This window comes from Sprattus sprattus (assembly GCF_963457725.1).
Source record: "Sprattus sprattus genome assembly, chromosome: 12".
Lineage (NCBI taxonomy): Eukaryota > Metazoa > Chordata > Actinopteri > Clupeiformes > Clupeidae > Sprattus > Sprattus sprattus.
The window spans coordinates 25,954,627-25,975,123 of NC_137910.1; the positions used below are offsets into that span (position 1 = coordinate 25,954,627).

The window sequence follows — 20,497 nt, forward strand, 5'->3', positions numbered from 1 at the left end:
TGGCCTATGACATTATGGAACCTTCAATAATTAAATACATTTAGAAGTCAAAAATAAGACCCTACACAACTAGGCTAGGTGCAGTCAGGCGCACAGACCAACTAGATGCACAGCTGAGGGAGTAAAAGTGAGCAAAACTGGTTTCAACAATCAATAATAAAAGTGTAAGATAATCTAAACTAACACCAGTCGGATCCTGTAGTAGACAAATCTAGTGGAAGAAGAAACCGATTTCCTCCCTCCTCCCCCTCTTTCTCTGACTTTCCCACCCTCCTTCTCTCTACCCTTTCTTTGTGGTCCTCATGTGACCCCTTTTAAGGCCTCTGTGTGACCTGCAGGAGTCTGGGGTGTACATGTGTGTGGGCTGGCTGGCCAAGCAGTGAGCGAATGAGGGAACCGTGTGTGTGTGTGTGTGTGTGTGTGTTTGTGTGTATGTGTGTGTGTGTGTGTGTTTGTGTGTGTGTATATAAGGGAAAGAGAAGAGGCATGAGCATGTGTGTGCTGAGCGGAGGCTTCCTGTGGCATAAAGGGGCAGCCATGCAGAAACCCAGACCTCTTAGCCGGCAGCCACCGAGCAGCCTGACATTCCAGCACTCATCACAGGAACTGAAGACAGAGAGAGAACGACTGAAGGGAGGGGCGGAGAGGAGAGGAGAGGAGAGGAGGGGAGAAACACCTGGGGCAGTGTCACTGTACTCTACACGTGAGCGACAGGCTCGTGTGGTTTTCTGCAGATTAGATTAGAATCATCTCATTATGATGAACCATTAGGCATTCCATTACATTTTCTTAAGGATCTTCATTAAATTCATTGTGTTTTCAATACATGAATAACTGACTTTCATGAGCCAGTCAAGGGGTTATTTTGATAGATGATAAAATCCAATTTAATCGACTCTGCTGCTTTCTCAGGCATATAAAGCCTTCATATTATACAATAATTAACTCAAGGCTGCAGACTCACCAGAGAATACGTCCAGAGAAAAGCCTCCGCCGTATGTTTGTAGACAAGAGGAGGTGCGTCTGGTGCCAAGACTCTGTTCAGGGACCTTCTCCTGCGATAGCTCCTGTCCATCCTCTGAACCAGTCCGCAGGCACGCGAACCGTCCGGCCCAGTCTGATGGGTAGCTAATGGGTCCCGCAATGCTGCTGGACCTCTGTCTCTGGGCCCTCCACCTCTCCGCCCTGGAGCTCCCGAGCCCCAAGCTGGAGCCCTCCCTGCGGGGGACTTGAGGACTCTGAGCTGGGGAGCCCACTGGAGAGTGTGTGGGGGAGGTTAGCTGCCTTGTGGTGGTCTTCACGTATGATGGATGGATGGTGGGGTAAGGCTTGACAATCGCGCTTGCAGCGGACGCCCGCCGAGCTCGAGATCCCTGCGGATTCTCAGAGGCCCACTGGGTGAAGGAGATGCTGCTACTGGTCCTCCTTTTGGGGGAGAGGAACCCCATTTCTTCATATCTAATGCCACCCTCCTCATCCTCATCCCTCACCACATTTAGATCTATGCTGCTCACACTCTTGTGTGACCTGATGGGGACTGCGGCTCCAGTTGCCTTCACCCTGGGGTCAGGCAACTCCAACACACACTCCAGTCCAACAGGTAGGACCTTGGTGAGGTCATGATGGCCGTCCTCACTTTCAAGTGGGGAGCCGAGGGTGGCTCCTCCTGCCTCCTCGTCTGGTGGCTCATCTGCGCTCTCGTAGGACGTGTTGGTGGTTGTGTTGGTGGTTGTGTTGGGGGAAGCTGTGTCAGGGAGGCTGTGAGTGCTGGGTGTCTTCGTGAGTGTCAATTGAGGAACTTCAGGGCCGCTTTCGCCAAGCTGATCCAACTCCTCTGACGCCGGAGCTGCAATAGTCACACTTGCATTTAATTCCATTTCGGTGTCATTCCTCCTTACCTCCACCCTGGTCCCATCCTCCTCTGCCAGGGCCTCTCCACATCCAGTCTCCGGATCTAGGGGTAGGTCACAAAGGGCATCTGGGATTGAGGGGTCACGGGGCATATTTGCAGTAAGCAGGTTGGCAGGGATGCTATCTCCATGGTGTTTACACATGGCCAGCTGGATGTCTGCGAGGAGATCCTGATGGTCGGTGGCTGAGTGAAAGCTGTAGATGTCCATGTCTGACCCTGACCCCGAGCTCCTGCCCTCCTCCGCGGTCGGCTGTTGTCGCTCAGGATCGCTGTCGGTCATCCCCTCCAGCTCGTCACCAGAGAGGCTGGCATCAGAGGCTTTAATCTCTGAGCCGTCGAGATGAGAAGCATGGAAGGCTCCACCGTCTCCACCGTCCAAAATGCTCTCCCTGGATGCCCCCTTTGCCCGAGACAGCCCCTTCTTTAGGTTGGAGAAGACAGAGGTCTTGGTGGACTCCGCTTTGGCTTTCTTTTTGGCAGAATCTCCTAGTTTGCTGGATTTGCTCTGAGACTTCTTGCTATGAAAGCCTCCCTTCCCATCTTCAGCCCTGACCACGTTGCCCGTACCCTCTGCCCCCGCAGCGCCCGCCTTCCTCTGCTTGGCCTCCTGGTTCCCCATGTTTTTCAGCAGCCAGACTCCCTTTGCGATCAGGCCATGCTGGGACAGTGGGTGAAGCTCTGGCTTTAGCGGTGGCTGAGGATGCTGTGGCTGTGTCGGTGGGAGTGGAATCTGTGCTGTACTGCCGCTGGCTCGCTCTAATCCTCTCCCCCTGTGCACGCTTGCGCTCTCTCTCTCTAGAGCTGAGTGGAGCTCCTGTGACGTTGCCACCGCCGCTGCCTCTGCCTCTGACTCTGACGCTGCAGCGGAGAGCAGCCTGGCATGCGCCCTCTCCCTCTCTCTCTCTCTCTCTCCCCCTCGCTCCCTCTCCCTCCCTTGCCCATCTGCTCGCTCCGTTGCCTCGCATGACGGACTGCTGGCTGAGCGGTGGCGCCGAGCATGCTCCGTGGGTTGCCTCTCGTTCTGGGAAGTCTGCTGATGGCCCTGCGGTTTTGACGTGAGTCGTTGCTGTAGCTGGAGCTGTCTCCGGATGAGGTTGGATAAGCTGCTCTTCCTCCTCGCTGTCTGCCTGAAGGGAGTGGTGTGGAAGCTCTCCCTGAGGACAGGAAGTTGGGTCTCGACGGTCTCGACGGTCTGGATGGTCTGCATCATATCACATTACTACTTGCTACACATGCCTGCCTGGAACCAATGAGATCATAGCAAAAGAGTGATGGAGCAGTATTTACTTCACAGTAGACATACATGCACAATGGCAAAAAGGTCATAAGTGATTTATTTAGATCAAATTCAAGAATCCTATCTGCAGTTTCTCTATGGGATATTTCTGCCCAAACAAATCTTCTGATTAGTTCTGGTGATTTTATTGTTTTTTATATGTTAGGAATATATATATGCACCTAACATATTTGTTTAAAGATGTTTTATATATGCAATAACTGAAAGCATAGAAAGGATATATGCACAGCCACATTCCGCTGACAACGGCAATCACTGTTACTGCTGTTAGGATTTGATGTCCTGCCATAACAGATTATTAAAAAATTTCTGAGGGAGGGGGGGAATCAGAGCAGAATATAATCTTTCTCAATCCAGACTGGGAAGCTAAAAATATCCATGGTGTTTCCCTCTGTAAGCTTGTGTGTGATGCTGTGGAAGCCTTGCATCATGAAGGGGCGAAATGACAAAGTGAGTTAACATGCAAACAGTCTAATGACCCAGAAAAACCTACATCTACTTTCAATTGAACAAACATTCCAGAAAATGCTGCATATCAAGTTACATCATAGAAATAGATTCTCGGGGGGGGGGGGGGGGGGGGGGTGTGTTCTCATGAATCATTTAGCAAACAGGATGTGACCCTCGGCAGAGCTCTGACACAGCACTGAGGATGTGTTGCTCCACCAGGATTGCATTTATGAAACGTATATCAACTGTAATACTGTATATGTTCGCTCTCCCCTTTTCTCGCTCTGGTGTTGTGTGTGTGCAGGACCAGCTAAATAATCATATAGAGTATTTCAGAATCAGAATCAGAATTCTTTTTAATGGCCAAGTTTATTTACAGATACAGGAAATAGCCTTGGTGTGGTTTTTAGCATAGGACATAAAACACATAACATTCCAACAAAATAGCAAAAACAAGAATAAAAGACAAATGTTTTACAAGATAGAATATTAAATAATTTGGGCAATAATATTAATTTGCCTCCAACAATAAGGTATTTCCTTTGACCAAATTATAAACTACTTTTTAGTTACCAGGAATATTTTAGTAATAATGAAAGCTGTGATTATGTAGAGATAGTATAACCAAAGATTGCTGAAAATGAACTCAATTGAACTAAAATTGCTTTATTAGTTAAATTAGTTTCAGAGACAAAGCTGTCCAAGCTGTTGATTTACAATATAGCAATTTTCCCATTATGATAAAGAAACATAAAGATCACGGGAGAGTAAACAGACTTACTTGCTTCTGTGGTCCCCCCGCTTGATTGTGAGGAGGACAAATGAGTGTTTGTGATCAATGCTGGGCCGCTCCTCTTCCTCAGTCACATGAATAGGGGAGTGCAGCATCACATGTCCTCTTTGCATCTTACACTTTAGCTCTCTTTTCCACTGACACCACACACACACACACACACACACACACACACACACACACACACACACTGTGATGCACCATGAGCTTTAGGAATGTAATAGTGACCCCTACAAAGGTATGTTAATCCATCATCCACCATCCCAGCACCCTATACCATGGTGGAGCATGTATACAAGGCATACCGTACTCAGTAGTGAGTGTTAGTGTTAGTGAGCAATACGTATACAACCCAACATAGAATATTTTTTTTCTGAAATTGTGAGCTTGCCTCTGACAGTAAATGTACATTTATGATATATGCGCTGCTCGCTGCATTGGAGGCTTAATTGTTCCATAGTTGTGTAATTCCAGGTTTACGCATCACATGTCATTTTATCACAAAGCTAGATAGATGGTAGTTATGTTTTTCCATTTTATATCAATATTATACATGGTTATGACCTGAACTGTGAAAGAGTTTATCACTATTCCTTCAATTATTTGTTTTGTACCTGCATAAAAATAGATACGAAACTTGTTGAAATTGGTGTAGCACCAGTGAACATTAAAGAAACAGATTCAGTCTGAGAAACCCAAATTATTGTTAACCTAATCAACTCCATATACCTCTAACTTTAAAGACAGAGTCATCACATTAAAAATGTGACATTTATTTCAAAAAGGAAAGACTGCTGGATAGAAATGATTGGCATCGGAGCTGCAATTTCAATACATACACTTCACAAACTGTCACATTGATATTCTGTAAACATTCAGAAATATTTGTTAATAAATGGACATCAGTCCCATAATAAACATGAATTGGACCACACATCAACAACATAAACCAGTTATATTCCATGTTTTAACAAATGTCGGATTAGTCTCTGGTCGTTCTCTGATGTCAGAAATGTTTATATTTACTCATTGAGCCACCAAGAGGGAAACAGGATGAAACATCTACATTTTTAACCAATTAAGTAGAAACCAGTGGCTGAAACAAGTACTACAGTCATCAAACACATGTACTCATTTACTGAACACTTTGGTATGCATTCACAGCCTCATCTGTACACTGTAATTGACATTCACTAGAGCTGTTGACTCAGAGTCTAAGGCATTCACTCTTTCACTAAGTGAGGCTGAATCAATTGTCTTATACTGACTTGTCGATAAGGCATGGACTACTTCAGTCCCTAAGTCTTCTCCTCCTGCCACTGTGAGACGTCCTAATTTGAGAAACCATAAAAAACGGCGTACTGAATTGCAGGGAAATTTCTGTGCAGCAGAGGGCACTGTTTCTCTTACGAAACACTTCTCCAGTTGGTTGAGTTGGCTAGAGAGATTACAGATTCCTTGGTTAATCCAACCAAACTCAAGTCACTCTACTTGGATGGGTATCAGTTTGGAATGATAAATAGTTACAATATGTAAGAAAATAAAGACATTTTATCTGGGGTTAATGTGGGAGGCATACACTATCAATTCACTGAACCATGTCAAAATAATGTACATTTCAGAAAATATTTGTGATAGGAGTTTCTTAGAACAATCATTATAATTATGAATGACAATATCAGGCTGGCAAGATCTTTAATACAGCACCTCCTACAAGTTTCAGCTCAAAGTTCATCATTTGGGAGTTGTAAGATGTGCTTTATGGTCAAATAAATTAAAACAACCTTCAAAACAATATCTTCATTATTTAAAATATGGTGGGATTCTGTCATGGCAGCTAGCTACCGGTACCATTCTTAGAAAGTAATAGTTGGCATGAATTTGAATGAATGTGCCCAATAATCTTCATCATTAGTATGTTCAAAAACACTTAGTTCCCAAAACAAGGGAGTACACTTCATAGTCAATGCATAATCTATCCCATTTATCAAATACAGATCACCCAAAATGTACAAATACCAGCAATATCCACACAATTTTCTGATACTTAAACAATTACTGAAATACTTGATGTATTTGCCTCAAACCATGTAAACAGCAAAACACACATAACACTAGAGCAGCTTGTACAGAGTACTGTCAAAAATCAAAGATTTATCCAAACCAACAGAAAAACGTAAACTGCTCTACCATGGCTCGAGATGCCCAGAACACATTATATTTAGGCTACCAATTACATTTTGAAGTCTTTTTTCAATCTGTCCACAGAAAAGACTGGTAGTGAAAATTCACACAGTTCCTTGCAGGTTTTCCTTCAAACACTTGAAACTCATGGGAAAGTGTTATGGCTTCATCTAGCCATTTAAACATGAGCCGAAAAAGAGTTTGTGACTTTGTTATGTTCAGTGGTATTAACTTCCAGCTCTCGGAGCAGTAAACCTGCTTCTACTCAAACCAATATTTTAGGAGCTTGACATAAAAAGTAACACTTCTGTGAGACTTGGCTGAAAATTTGATGGGGGGGGGGGGGGCAATAATCCCCACCAAATTGAAATCTGGTAATCCTTTTAGGTAGAGACAGCAAGCAGATTTTCCACTACAGTGTCAAAAGCCCCTTCGTGTTCTCTTGGTATATCCGTTTAGCAACAGTCATTTCTGCCCTCAAATTTGCACGACAAAGGTGAACAGGTCACAGGCTCCAAAAATATTTGTTCTGTTCATCCATGAAGGCCACAGCCCTGAACCAGCAAATATACAGTATGTTAATCCACATTCAGATTAATCCTGCAGAGCAGCTGTTGTATGTATGTTCAGCATTCATGTCAAGTCTATGTAGAGTCCCTGGGTAACCTTCTGTGGAATCTGACCGTCTGTTTCTGCTGCAGTGGCTGTTTCCCTTCACGCCTTCTCTTGTCCAAGCGACACATCAGGATCATTTTAAAGGTGGTCCGGAAGGTCTTGTTGCAGAGGGCGTAGCACATGGGGTTCACTGTGCTGTTGACATAGCACAGCCAGTAGCCTATATCCCACAGGGACTGTGGAATGCAGTCTTGACAGAAGGTGTTGACCAAGACCATGATGTTGTAGGGAGTCCATGTGACGATGAATGCAAACAAGATGGCGCTCAGGGTCTGGGCTGCTTTCTTCTCCTTTACCAGAGACATGCGCTTGCGCTTGGTGATCTGGCTTCGCGCTCGCACCGCAAATCGCCGTGCGAGAGCTGCTTCTTTGAACGAGATGGGCACAGAGGGTGATTTGGTGGTACTGGTGTTGGCAGTGGGCTCTGATCTCGCGGATGAAGACTGTATGGCAGGCATAGACTGGACTTTCGGAATCTTAGAGGTGAAGCGCTGGTGGTAGCTGTCCCTGCCGCTACCGTTGTTCACTGTCGGAGAGACACTATCCGTCTCTTCGGCCTCCTCTTCCCCAATCCGAAGCGGATCTTCTTCAGACGCGGCATCAAGGTCCTCGCAGGAGGTGACCTGAGAGTTGACGGCAGCCCTCATGCCCGGCAGGTTCAGCACGATAGAGAAGATGGCGCGTGTGGTGGGCACGCTGCTGTCGTCCTCGTCCGACGAGCCCGAATGATCGGCCGAGATCCCGGCATCGTTGTTGTTCCAGCTGTCACTGCTGCTGTGGTCCTGTTCTCCTTCGCCGTGGCCTCGCCCTCTGGCCCCACGGCCGGGCCGCCAAGACCAGCAGTGGAAGCGCCCCGAGAGTCCAAGCATGGAGCTGTGTCTCGGCACAGGCCGGGCCAGCTCAAAGCTGCTGCAGCTCCTGGAGCTCCCTCCAGCGGAGCGGAGGTGGAAGTGCGGCCTCTCACTGCCAAACCTCCCACTTGAACCCTGGAGTATGGCCAGCTCCCTGGATCGATTCTCTGTCTCCTTATAAATCCTCCAGTACAGGATGCTCATGATCGTCACTGGCAGGTAGAAAGCTGCCACGGCGGTGCAGAAGGTTATAATCGGCTCTGTCAAGAACTGAATGTAGCACTTATCCGATGGAACTGTCCGCTCCCCGACAAAGTACTGCCAGAACAGTATGGCCGGGGCCCAGAGGACCAGGGACACTAACCATGCCAGAGCAATCATGACAGCTGCTCGTTTGGTGGTTCTCTTGGCGCGGTAGGTCAGTGGCCTAGTGATGGAAAAGTAGCGGTCAAAACTTATGACCAGTAGGTTCATCACCGATGCATTGCTGGCCACGTAGTCGATGGCTAGCCACAAGTCACACGCCCATTGCCCCATTGCCCAGTGGCCCATGACTATGTAGGTGGTGTATAGGTTCATCGAGATCACCCCAATGATGAGGTCTGCAAAAGCCAGGCTGAGCAGGAAGTAGTTGTTCACAGTCTTGAGCTGTCGGTTGACCTTAAAGGACACAAGGACCAGGATGTTCCCAATGATGGTCATTAGGGAGAGTAGGCCGGTGAAAAACACGATGAGAACCACCTGCCAGATGGTATGACCCCCAAGAGGCTCATACTGTTGTTCTGGTGCCTTACTGCCACTTCCATTAGCCAAGAACAGGCCAGTCAGGTTGGAGAATGAGTGCAGGAGTGGGGAGGAGATATTGTCTTCTCTACCTGGAACCTCTGTCCAGGAGGTGATCTCGGAGTAAATGGCTGCTTCGGCTATGCTTGGAGCAAGGTATGAGCCAGGTTCTGTGCTGTTTGCATTCATCATGAGGTCCTTGCATATTCTGAAACAGAGAAAAGAGAAAAGGAGCTCTGAAAAAAGGAAATGCTGTTCACCATTCTGTCCACAAGGTGTAGCTACTGACACAGCCTCCATCACTTGCGTTGTAGACAGCAAGATGGTCAATATGTTTCAAACTGCTTTTAAAAGTAAAATGATTTGTCTCTGGAGGCATTGGAAGTTGACATTAAAAAATAAATTAAAAATGCCCTAGTAGTAATTTTCATGTAAAAAAAACAACACATGAATATGTATTGCTAAATCATGCTAATAGATGCAAGTATTTTGACCAACTAAGTATTTCAGTATTCACAAATCTGACAAAGATATCAGGCATGAACACATCAAATTGCAGTGTGAAGAATTGAATACACAAATAATGAAATATTTGCATAAAAAATACATTGAACATGTCATCTGCAATAACCACAAGATATGAGGCTGACAAGCCAACAAGATGAGTCCTGAGTGTATACACGTGCGTTGCGTATGCGCACATCATTAAAATTCAGCAGTGGTGGCCGCTATATGGGAGGGTGTCCTCCTCGCCCCCCATTCATAGATAGTGTGTTAATCTTATTGAGAGAGGCAGAGAATAGAATGTGCCTGGACTCAGTCCAAGGACAGGGATATCTTGTCTTAAAAAAAATGATATCTCCCTCTTCAACCGAAAAATATATAAACACACACAAGTAACACACTCACGCACGGATACACTTTCACCACACATACACAGAATAACACTAATGATTCATATTTGCAGTGAGGACAATAACATAACCCCCAACTTAAGCAAAAGCAAAGGCAAAAACCTTGAGCCAAACTCACTCTTTTGGCAGAAACTCTTGACCAAATGTTCCAAGCCTTCACCTCCAGGGACTGACTTACTGCAGAGAGAGGAGGTGAAGAGTTGAGAGGAGAGGTGTTCACAAGGGGAGAGGAGAAAGGCGGGGAGGATTGGCAGGGTGCTGGGATGGGGGCTCTTGTGTTTTTCAGAAATCAATTTCCAAGTATGAACTTGAATTGAGAGCAGGGTCATATTCTAACTGTGCTTGGCTATGATAGACATTACCTTTCATACATACGCGCACACACAAAGCTCTAGATGTTTTATAGGCTCTGCTGTCTGCCTGCGTGTTATCTTAGCAAGGCAGTGTTTCCAGATGGCACACTGAGTCATATATATTAATTGTGTGGTATTATCCATATCAGGGATATGTCATTATAAAACTCACACCTTCTAAGCTCAAAATGGGAGGTCTTGGCACACAGCACATTTTGCTTTGAAAAGGTTCATCATGAATCTTCTACAGGCCTCATCAAGCTATCATCTGTGGCCATTAAGTTAGTGAGGCCTGTCAAACAGACACCCATGCAGTCAGATAGTGAGAGGGACCCAGGGTGGCACTGCTGGCCTGACATCTGCTGTGTGGTTGTGCATCAAAGAAAAAGAGTATTAGATAGCTGAGTGATTAAATGATCAATTATGTATAAAGTATAAAGAATATGTATACATATATTGTCTAAAGAAGATGTATTTGACACGTCACTGGATTTTCCTCTTTCTGTCTGAGCTTTCGATCGGACACACAGCCGTGAAGCTGAACTGTACATACATTAGCTGCATCAATGACTGCTCGAAGTCTGCAGTCATGGTAATATACCCTCTGGGATTGTGTGTGTGTGTGTGTGTGTGTGGGGAGCTGCACTAGTGATGACCCATCATCAATAAGACCACCTGTCCTGGGTAGCACACTCCCTCTGGGAGTGCACAAGGAACTTCTTCACACACACACACACATACATACAGGAACCCACACACACACAACATTTTTGACATTAGTGTATAATAAATAATAAGCTGAAGACAACTTATTTATTCGGCTGTTTAATATTTAAATGGAGGACTAGGGGGAACATAGGAATGGGAGAGCAGCCTGTGAAGCGTTTCTCTCTGGGCCCTCTGAGGCGATGTTGGCTCTGTGTTTTGGTCCCTGGAGATGCACCTAAATGTCACAGTGCACAGTTTCTCCCTTCCTCTGGAGGGAAACGTGATCATCTCTATTCAGAAACGTACACCCACACACAATAACATACCTCCAAGGGTCAGTGAGGGAGGCCAGTGAATGTCATGATTTAAATGCCACACACATGCACCCACGCGTTTACACACACACACACACACACACACACACAAGTACGTACGCATGCACAAAATGATACACACACGCAATCAATCAAATTAATGACAGTTTAATTAATCGCATCACTAATGTGAACTCTAAAGCGGCTTTCGACCAACAGTGCCTTATATACCACATTTTGTCAATAACGCCCAGCAAAATCAATAAAATAGATAGGGATTGAATTATGGTTTAAGTAACCATGGACAGAGTAACTAAGCCAACATAATGTAAAGATCCCCAGATCCTGGGAAATAAATCAACAGACAATCTATGGAATAATGGATTTAAAACTGAGGTTGCAGGCTTAGGGGTAGAATAATTGATGAGTGAACCAGTGAGAGCAAACTCTCCTCTCCTCTCCTTGTTTCAATTCTGACTCTGCCCCACTTTCCTTCTTTCCTCTCCTCTCTCTACCTCTTTCTCTCACCGCCTGCCTTGTACTGATCTATGTCTTCTTTGTTTTTAATCTCTCCATGTGCCCACTCCTCCTTGGTTGTCCCGGTCCTCCTGCAGTTAAACAGGGGAAATAGTTTTTCCCTTTGTGTTGCAATGGCATTTCCAGTGTTTAATACCAGTGGAATATATTTGGAGAGGGGGCCGATCAATACTCATTCTCTGGATCGCGACACAGTCTGAGCTCTGACATTTCAGTCATTTGTCACGGCGAGGTGACAGGCACCTGGTCGAGGAGCCGGCAACATCTCCAAGCTCAGTCGAGCTCATCGGGTTTGCTTATTATTAGCTAAGTATCTCCTGAGGTGCCACCAGGACGTACGGGGAAATACAACCAGCATAGAGAAAGCACAGTCCTTTACTCTTGCCATGGACAGGGGGCTTCAAATGACAAAGCAGCACCACAGACACATCCTTTTCATTCACTGCACAGTCTCCTGAACGCTTCCTCCCTCTCCGACCCATTTCCAGGAAAACCATTGTACACAAACCCGTTACCTTCTTACTGTGCCGACCACGGCTGGAAAGTGGAAGAGGAGACCATGATACTACGGTGATCGATACACGGAGAAATCCATACTACTAAACAATCCAGCTGTAGTAAGGGCACGTGAACAGGCCTTCCTACCCAGCCAGTGGAATCATTGATCCTGTGTTTTATATCAACCTCTCTATGCAAATAATACTGTAATGCGAGCCAGCAGAGTTGAGCTTTCCAAAAGATGTCCAGGACGCATTCCCCTCATGCAAGGGCAACCTGAGTCCATCTCGACTGACTCACCACTAATGCTCCTTGTTTGGAATTTGGAGGCCATCCATCTGAGTTGGCCACAGCAGAAGGAAGCTTTGCTCAGCATAGTGCGCCGCTCTCTCGCAACAACAAAAACACTCTCGAGACATGGCACAGTGTTTGCTCTCCGGACTGCCTCGACATCTGTTGGAGGCCGAGGTATTTTGAAAGTACACAGCCATTAGATGTATCTGATCCGAGCGTTTGTTTTTGAGAAGTTCAAAAATGAGTTGAGGTGTTTTTTCACCTGGTGTAAACTGTGCTACAGTAACTCTGCTGTAGAGGTAGCTGAGATGCAGCGGATTTCGTCTTGCGTTCGGGAGGGAGCAGCTAAGCCTGCTGATGCTTTGAAAAGAGAAGCTGCGCTGGGCTCTGCCATACCTTAATTCCAGGAGACTTGTGATTGTGATTTCTCTGCTTAACCTTTCTCATCTGCTGTTATTGCAGCAGGCATTGTGAGGCAGCCTGTCTTTATTGGGGCTGCTTTGTGAGTGATTGAGTATATTACCCTCTCACCAGAACCACGTCTCGGAGGAATGCTTACATTGGCACCGGCTCCTGTAAACAGGAACTTTCAAATGCCCGTTTCCAAACAAGATGAATTAACGGTGCTTGGAAATCATTATATATGAGGCTGTTGTTTTTCCAACAGTAGCTTTTGTGGCTGGGTGGTGTACAGTCGAGGTCAACATTGTCCTTATTAGAGATCTATGGGGAAACAACAAGGTTATGAATGGTATAGGCATGTCTTCTGTATTAATGTGACAGGCGGTAAAAACTTCTGGACGTCGATGACCAATAGTATTTACCCTGTGTGTGTGTGTGTGTGTGTGTGTGGCAGGGTTGTGGGAGGCTCCGGTGGGGCGGGAGGGTATATGAGTGTGGGAGTGTGCATGGTTACACAAACAGGTCTCGAGTTTCATCCCTGACCACTCCAAAAGGATCATGGGATTTAACATTTCCTGTAGACAGAGGTCATATCCTGTAGGACGGCCTGCAGCCCAGTGGACTGTGGAGACTCCTCTCCTCCCTCCCAAGTGCTCATCTCTCAAGACCTGGACCACCAGCTCCTGTATCCACCCCTGCCTCCACTTCCCAAGTCCTTCCACTGATCCACCCTCAGAGTACCCTTGTTGCATTATGAAAGTATCCCCTACGGCATTTAATATCATGCATAATGCAGAGCGGTATATTAAAATGCAGATATATCTGAAATGTTACATAAACTTTACTTCTATGGACCAATTCCAACGAATTCAACTTGAGTTAGTGTCTACAGAAAGCCCTTACACTGCACAAATACATCTGCGTCTGTACAGCATTTCATCCCCTCACTACAGGGCTCAGCAAGCAAGAGTATTTCCATCTACAGATTAGAGTGTGCAAGTGTCTGAAAGACAACATTTGTGTAGGTTCACATATGCAAAAAAACTGCAAGCTCAGTTTAAGTTTCACACTGAGGTCTTCGTTATCATCTGAGCCCACAGAATCAACCCCCCAGCCCCACTCCTCCTCTCTCCACCATCCTCTCTGCAGCTCCTACCGCTGTTGGACCTCATCACACTGAATTGTACACAGGCCTTAAAAGGCAGTGTGTGTGTACCCTGGTCTACAGCGTAGACACCTCCTTGAGATGAAACGCACACTGGCTCCAGTGTAAACAGTCCGCAGAGAATGGAATCTTTTTTTTTTTCAAGCGAGTGGGATTATTGTGATAGGCCACATGTCTGCCTCTCTCCCTGCCTTCACAAGCACGTATGATTCATGCCATTTACAGCTGTGTGTGTGTGTGTGTCACCAAGGCTCTGCCGGTGCCTCTGGAGGGGAGGACGGTGGAGTGTGCATGGATCTGCGTATGTGAGTAAAAAAGGGTGTTTGTCTGGGTGGGTGAGTTACACAGCATGGGGGAGAGTGTGAGAGGGACGTGAGTGTACACATACATTTTGAACACACACTCAAACACTGTGTGTTTACATGACTGTATGTGAGACTTAGTGAGTAAATGTGTATTTGAATCTGTGAATGAGTAGTTCTGTGTGTGTCTGTCAGTGTGTGTGTGTGTGGTGGGGGCGGGGAAGGGGGTTGCACGCACAGATGAGAACCGTGACTGAGGGACCTTCACGGCTCATTCACAGCTGCACTTCTCTGGTCTTACGGCACACTGCGGTCCCCAGGACAGTCCCCAGCCTCAGCAGATCTGTAAATAAACCAGCCCAGCCTCCCATCATCAGCAGCCATCCAGCCATGCAACACAGCCAGCCAACAGACTTGATACACGTTGCACATATCGGCTCAAAAACTCAGTGCTTCCTTGAAAAGTTTACAGAACCATCTGGACACTGACAGTAGCAGCCTACAGTATGCTTGTCTGAAGCAGGTGCTCTCCCTTGCCAAACCATGCTGAATGTATAAGCAGCCCACTCTGAGAGCCTGTGTTACATATGCTGACAGAGCCTTCTGGCACTACAGGAGATGAGCTTCACCAGACGCACTACACACACAAATGGAGCTGTCCATCACTGCAAGAAGCTGGATATTTGTATTATATTTCTCTCTATATATATATGTGTGTGTATATATGCGTGTGTGTGTGTGTGTGTGGGTAAGGGCCCATTTATGTTTTTGGAATGCAGAATACTTATCTTCTTGGGTTCTTGTATCCTGAGGATCTGTACCATGGTGTCTATATACAGCAGTGCAGCTGTTTATAACAATTGACTTAACAAGACGTGCAAGTGTGTGTCTGTGTGAGTGTGTGGCCACAGGGCATGAACTTTGAATGTAAGCTCTTACACCTGGGCTTTAAGATTGTTGCATCCTGATCACTAAATAATGGGTGATTAAAAGATGCCACCTTATGCTTGTTTCCTTTGAAAGACGTGATGGATGATTTCTGTGTGTGTGTGTGTGTGTGTGTGTGTGTGTGTGTGTGTGTGTGTGTGTGTCTATTGGTGTCTCTGTGTGTGTGTGTGTGTGTGTGTTGAACAGAATTGTGAGGACATTAAAATGCATCTGTGGTTGTATCCCCCTTCAAACTCATTGAGGGGAAAATGCAATACTTTAAAAAGGACTGCCAGGCAGACCTGTGCAACCGTTCAGAACTACCATCGTCGATTCCGAAAACATAATACCCTTAGGAGAGAAAGACTCCTTTAATTCCTTCAATGTTAACCTTTTTTTCAAATTTGCACCCCAGTGTGAAATTGAATTTGGAAAGCTTTTAAAGTCAAACTCCATTCATTCTGTCCAAAAAAAGCACACACAACACACAAATACCCAACCCCCCCAGTGGGTAGGAAGCGCATGACTTAGTATAAATTATAATTGATACACGACCAGTACGCCTACGGTCAAGTAGCAAAGTGAGGGTTTCATTGCCTACAACTGCATACATCACAGTCTGCCCGCTGCCTAATGGGCCTTGAATACTAATGGTGACGGGCCGCTGATCGATGAGCTGGGGCCAACATATCAGCTCTGAGCAGCCCGCTGCTGCAGGGTACATGTGCAGAACAATACCCACCGAATCTCAACAAGGGGAAAACTCCTCGCTGCCGCATCTGGTTTCTCTACAGATACTCGGCAAACGTGTCAAACCTGCACTGCATCACAAGAGACTTCCGACCGGGAGAGGAAGAGAAAAAAAAAGTTGTTGAGAGTCTACTGTGGTGTGAGAGGGTTGTTTTACACACAAAGGTGTGCATGACATGCGATGCCTCACTTCCGATTGGCATGTATGTGGGTTAAGCATTTTAGTGTTTAGTGTTTTAGCACAATCCTCAGTAGACACACATAATGCAGGTACATGTAAACGTACTGTATATATGTCAATTCAATTGCTTAAGTCTAAATGGTAAGTGCCTAAAATATGTTCATCTGTACTTTACTTATTTCCCCTCAGAGAGTATTTGCAATTTCACAACATCCTCTTATCTATATGCAACCCAAGTTAGAGCTCTTCCAAAGATTGAAAACATTGAAAGTGCAAGGAAAAGGGGAGAGGCAGAGAGACTGCTCCCCGCAGGATTGCCTTGGCAACACTTTTTTTTTTTATAAACAGTGAAATTTTCTCTCCTTAAAGGACACTCTGGAGAGGTGCTGCTCTCTGGCCCTCACACATAGTAAAACCTCCTCGGAGAGGCCATATTAGTGCAGACAAATGTATTACACAGCCGCCTCAGGGGTGACTTAAAATACACTCTTTTCTCTCTCTCTCTCTCTCTCTCTCTCGCTCTCTCGCTCTCTATCTTGCTCTCTTCCTCCTGCTCCCTGTCTCTCCATATTCTGTGGCTTTCTAATCTCCCTCACTGTCGGTCTCTTTCTTGGTCTTTGCTGTAGGCCTGTGTCTCTCAGCATTAATCCCCCTCCTATAATGGACTTTAATGCCATGCTAATGTGAAGGGGAGCCCGGTTGGGGGGATGTAAAAGATGCCGTCGCTCGTTGTCTATGTTCCAGATGTGGGGAGCTGATGGCATTACCCACAAACTCACACTCAGGGCGACACATCCAGCAGAGGACCGCTCACTCTCAGCTGGAACAGGAAGGTGTCATCAGAATCAGAATCAGAAAGGTTTTTACTGCCAAGTAAGTGTTCTCCTACCAGGAATTTTTTGTGGGACGTTGGTGCAAACAATAAAACATACACAATAAACTATACAAATATTAGTTATTATACACATATTAAGTTATTAATTATAGGAAAAACTAAATCTAGAATATATTTAAAAATGTACAGAATATATTAAATGGAAAATGCAGGACTAGTGTGCAATACAGAGTTCAGGATTAGTCCGTGTTGGGGGGCTGGGGTCCAGGGCCTTGTTAATGAGGCCAGCCGCAGACGGGAAGAAGCTGCTCTGGTGGCGTGAGGTTTTGGTCCTGATGGACCGCAGCCTTCTGCCGGAGGGGAGGGTCACAAAGAGTTTGTGACCATGGTGGGAGGGGTCGGCCATAATCTTCCCCGCACGCCTCAGGGTCCTGGATCCATACAGGTCCTGGAGAGATGGCAAATTGCAGCCAATAACCTAAGGATGGACTCAATGATGGAGGTGTAAAAGATCAACATCATTGCCTTTGGCAGGTTGAATTTCTTCAGCTGCCGCAGGAAGTACATCCTCTGATGTGCCTTTTTGGTGAGGGAGATGATGTTTAGCTCCCACTTGAGGTCCTGGGAGATGATGGTGCCCAGGAAGCGGATGGACTCAACAATGTCAACTGGCGCGTCTCTCAGGGTGATGGGGGTGGGTGAGGCTGGGTTCTTCCTGAAATCCACTATCATCTCCACTGTTTTCAGCGCATTGAGCTCCAGATTGTTCTGTCCACACCAGGTCACCAGATGGTCAACCTCCCACCTGTAGGCAGACTCATCCCCACCAGAGATGAGCCCAATGAGGGTGGTGTCGTCCGCGAACTTGAGCAGCTTGACGGACTGGTGACTGGAGGTGCAGCTGTTGGTGTACAGGGAGAAAAGTAGAGGGAAAAGAACGCAGCCTTGAGGGAACCGGTGCTGATGGTTCGGGGGTCAGAGACATGTTTTCCCAGCCGCACGTGCTGCCTCCGGTCAGAGAGGAAGTCTGTAATCCACCTGCAGATGGAGTCAGGCACACTCAGCCGGAGAAGCTTGTCCTGTAGCAGAGCCGGGATGATGGTATTAAAGACAGAGCTAAAGTCCACAAACAGGATCCTGGCATATGTTCCTGAGGTGTCCAGGTGCTGGAGGATGGAGTGAAGGGCCATATTAACTGCATCGTCTACAGACCTGTTAGCTCTGTAGGCAAACTGCAGGGGATCCAGTAGAGGGTCAGTGATGGTTTTGATATGCCGCAACACAAGCCGCTCGAATGACTTCATCACAACAGAGGTCAGAGCTACGGGTCTGTAGTCATTAAGTCCTGTGACCTTTGTTTTTTTGGGGACAGGGATGATGGTTGAGGTCTTAAAACAGACTGGTACGTGGCATGACTTGTCTGTAAACACCGGTGAAAGCTGTTCAGCATAGTGCTTTAGGATGGATGGAGAGACATAGTCTGGCCCGGTTGCTTTGCGGGGGTTCTGTCTCCTCAAGATTCTGAAGACGTCCCTCTCCATAATGGATAGAGTCTTCACCGTGGTGGGGGAGAAGGGGGGGTGCTCTGAGGCGAGCAGCTGTGGAGAGGCGCAGGCCTCTGCTGTGGTGGGGAAGGTGACGCTGATGGGCTGGAGCTGGTGGGTGGTGTCACAGGGGATGGTATCAGGACTGTCCCACTGTCTTTCAAAGCGACAGTAAAACTCGTTCAAGTCGTTGGCCAGGCGTGAGTCGTTAGTGGAGAGGGGGGCTCTGGGCTTGAAGTTTGTTATCTGCCTAAGCCCTTTCAAGACAGAAGCAGAGTCGTTGGCTGAGAACTGGTGTTGGAGTTTCTCAGAGTAAAGACGTTTAGCATCTCTCACCTCCTTTCTAAACCTGTATTTTGACTCTACAGATCTGTCTCTGTCCCCACTCCTGAATCCCTCTTCCTTCTCCAACCTTGACTTTCTGAGTCAGTATGGAAAGGATGCTGTTTTCAATGCCCATAATCTTTACTTAAGTAAAAGTACCAATACAGCAATGTAAAAATACTCCATTACACACAAGTGCATGAAAGTATCAGCAGCAAAATGTAGTTAAAGTCTTAAAGAAAACGTACTGGTTATAATGACATCATTAGATTATCAATACTGAAGCATCAGTGTGCACCCAGCATGTTACTGTTGTAGCTTCTGGAGGTGTAATTAGTTTGAACTATTTTATATACAGTTTTACATTCAGGGACACAAGATACATCTGAGGGGTCGTGAGATTAATGGGAGAGGAAAGAAGAAAAAACATAGTTCTGATAAACAAATCTGTTTTTAGACTTTTTCTTTAACTTTTGGATAATTTGATTGTTTATTGAAATTAAACCATGCGAGGGGAAAACCAAGTGTATCAGGGGGAAATGACTAGACCTTTTTGGTGAGCAACTCATATGCATCTGAAATGTGTCTACACACGTTTTGTTTTTTGTAAGACGTCAGAAACCAAAAAGGTTTGAAACTACTTGTTTAATCTTTAACAATGTGTTGTGCTAAGTTATATTATCCATTGTGTAAAATCTTCATCTTCAACAAGAAACTAGTAACTAAAGCTGTCAAAAACATTAGTGGAAGTATAAAGAAGCATGAAATGGAAATACAAATGTACAAATTCCTCACAATTGTGTTTAAGTACAGTACTTGACTAAATGTACTTAGTTACTTTACACCACTGCCATAAAGCTTATTACTAGCTATTAGCAGTTGGATGAAAACCAGTGGAAGTGCTTACAGTAATTATCTCCTTTTGCTAATGTTTAGCATTTGAATGTAAGCTTGTGTGTATGTGTGAGTAAAAGAGCAAAGAGTGTGTATTGATACATCTTCAGTCCCTCCTTCGCCAAATGTCTTCCTCCAAGTTTAAACGCACTTCACGCTAACATGCTGAGCCCAGAAATCCGTGCTAGTTGAATTCCAAACACACTCTGTCCTGGTGCCACACAAATGAGGTCACTGGCGGCAGGCTGGCCTGGAACTGCAGAGGAGCAGGACCACAAGCAAACACTGCTGTGACATCATACTGGCACTGTGGTTTGGGTTGCAGGCCGCCTCGGCCCACACAGGCTCATGTGTCGGTATCAGCCAACTTTCTCTACGAGAATATCTCTTTTCACGCAGCTCTATTGTGAAAGAAGATGAAAAGTGAGAAGCTCATTGTCAGGGTACCTGCTACAGTGGCTTTGGTAGTTTTCTCAAAAGAGAAAAACATTCAAAGAAGATTTTTAAAGAAGGACATTTTGTGAACCGTAAAAATGAGTTCCTGGACATAGATAGATTATTAAAGCTGGCATACCTAGCTAGCATCTTATATTTGTTCTTCATATGCTGC

General features: G+C 45.8%; 2 protein-coding genes across 2 annotated transcripts in view; both read right to left on the reverse strand.

The window, feature by feature from the left end:
- The window catches only part of fmn2a (formin 2a), a gene marked incomplete at both ends in the record, with an annotated part of 41,277 nt that extends 38,158 nt beyond the window's left edge, over positions 1 to 3,119 (reverse strand). Inside the window, 2 exons of the mRNA XM_080849159.1 lie at positions 965 to 2,570; positions 2,871 to 3,119. Coding sequence (XP_080705285.1) covers positions 965 to 2,570; positions 2,871 to 3,119 — 1,855 coding nt within the window. The remainder of the gene's footprint in view (positions 1 to 964; positions 2,571 to 2,870) is intronic.
- A 4,161-nt stretch (positions 3,120 to 7,280) lies between these two features.
- On the reverse strand, positions 7,281 to 9,137 carry chrm3a (cholinergic receptor, muscarinic 3a; the record flags this gene model as incomplete). Its single annotated transcript, XM_080848621.1, has 1 exon — positions 7,281 to 9,137. One exon carries the CDS (start codon positions 9,135 to 9,137, stop codon positions 7,281 to 7,283), a length of 1,857 nt encoding a protein of 618 aa, XP_080704747.1.
- Between the last annotated feature and the right edge of the window lie 11,360 nt (positions 9,138 to 20,497).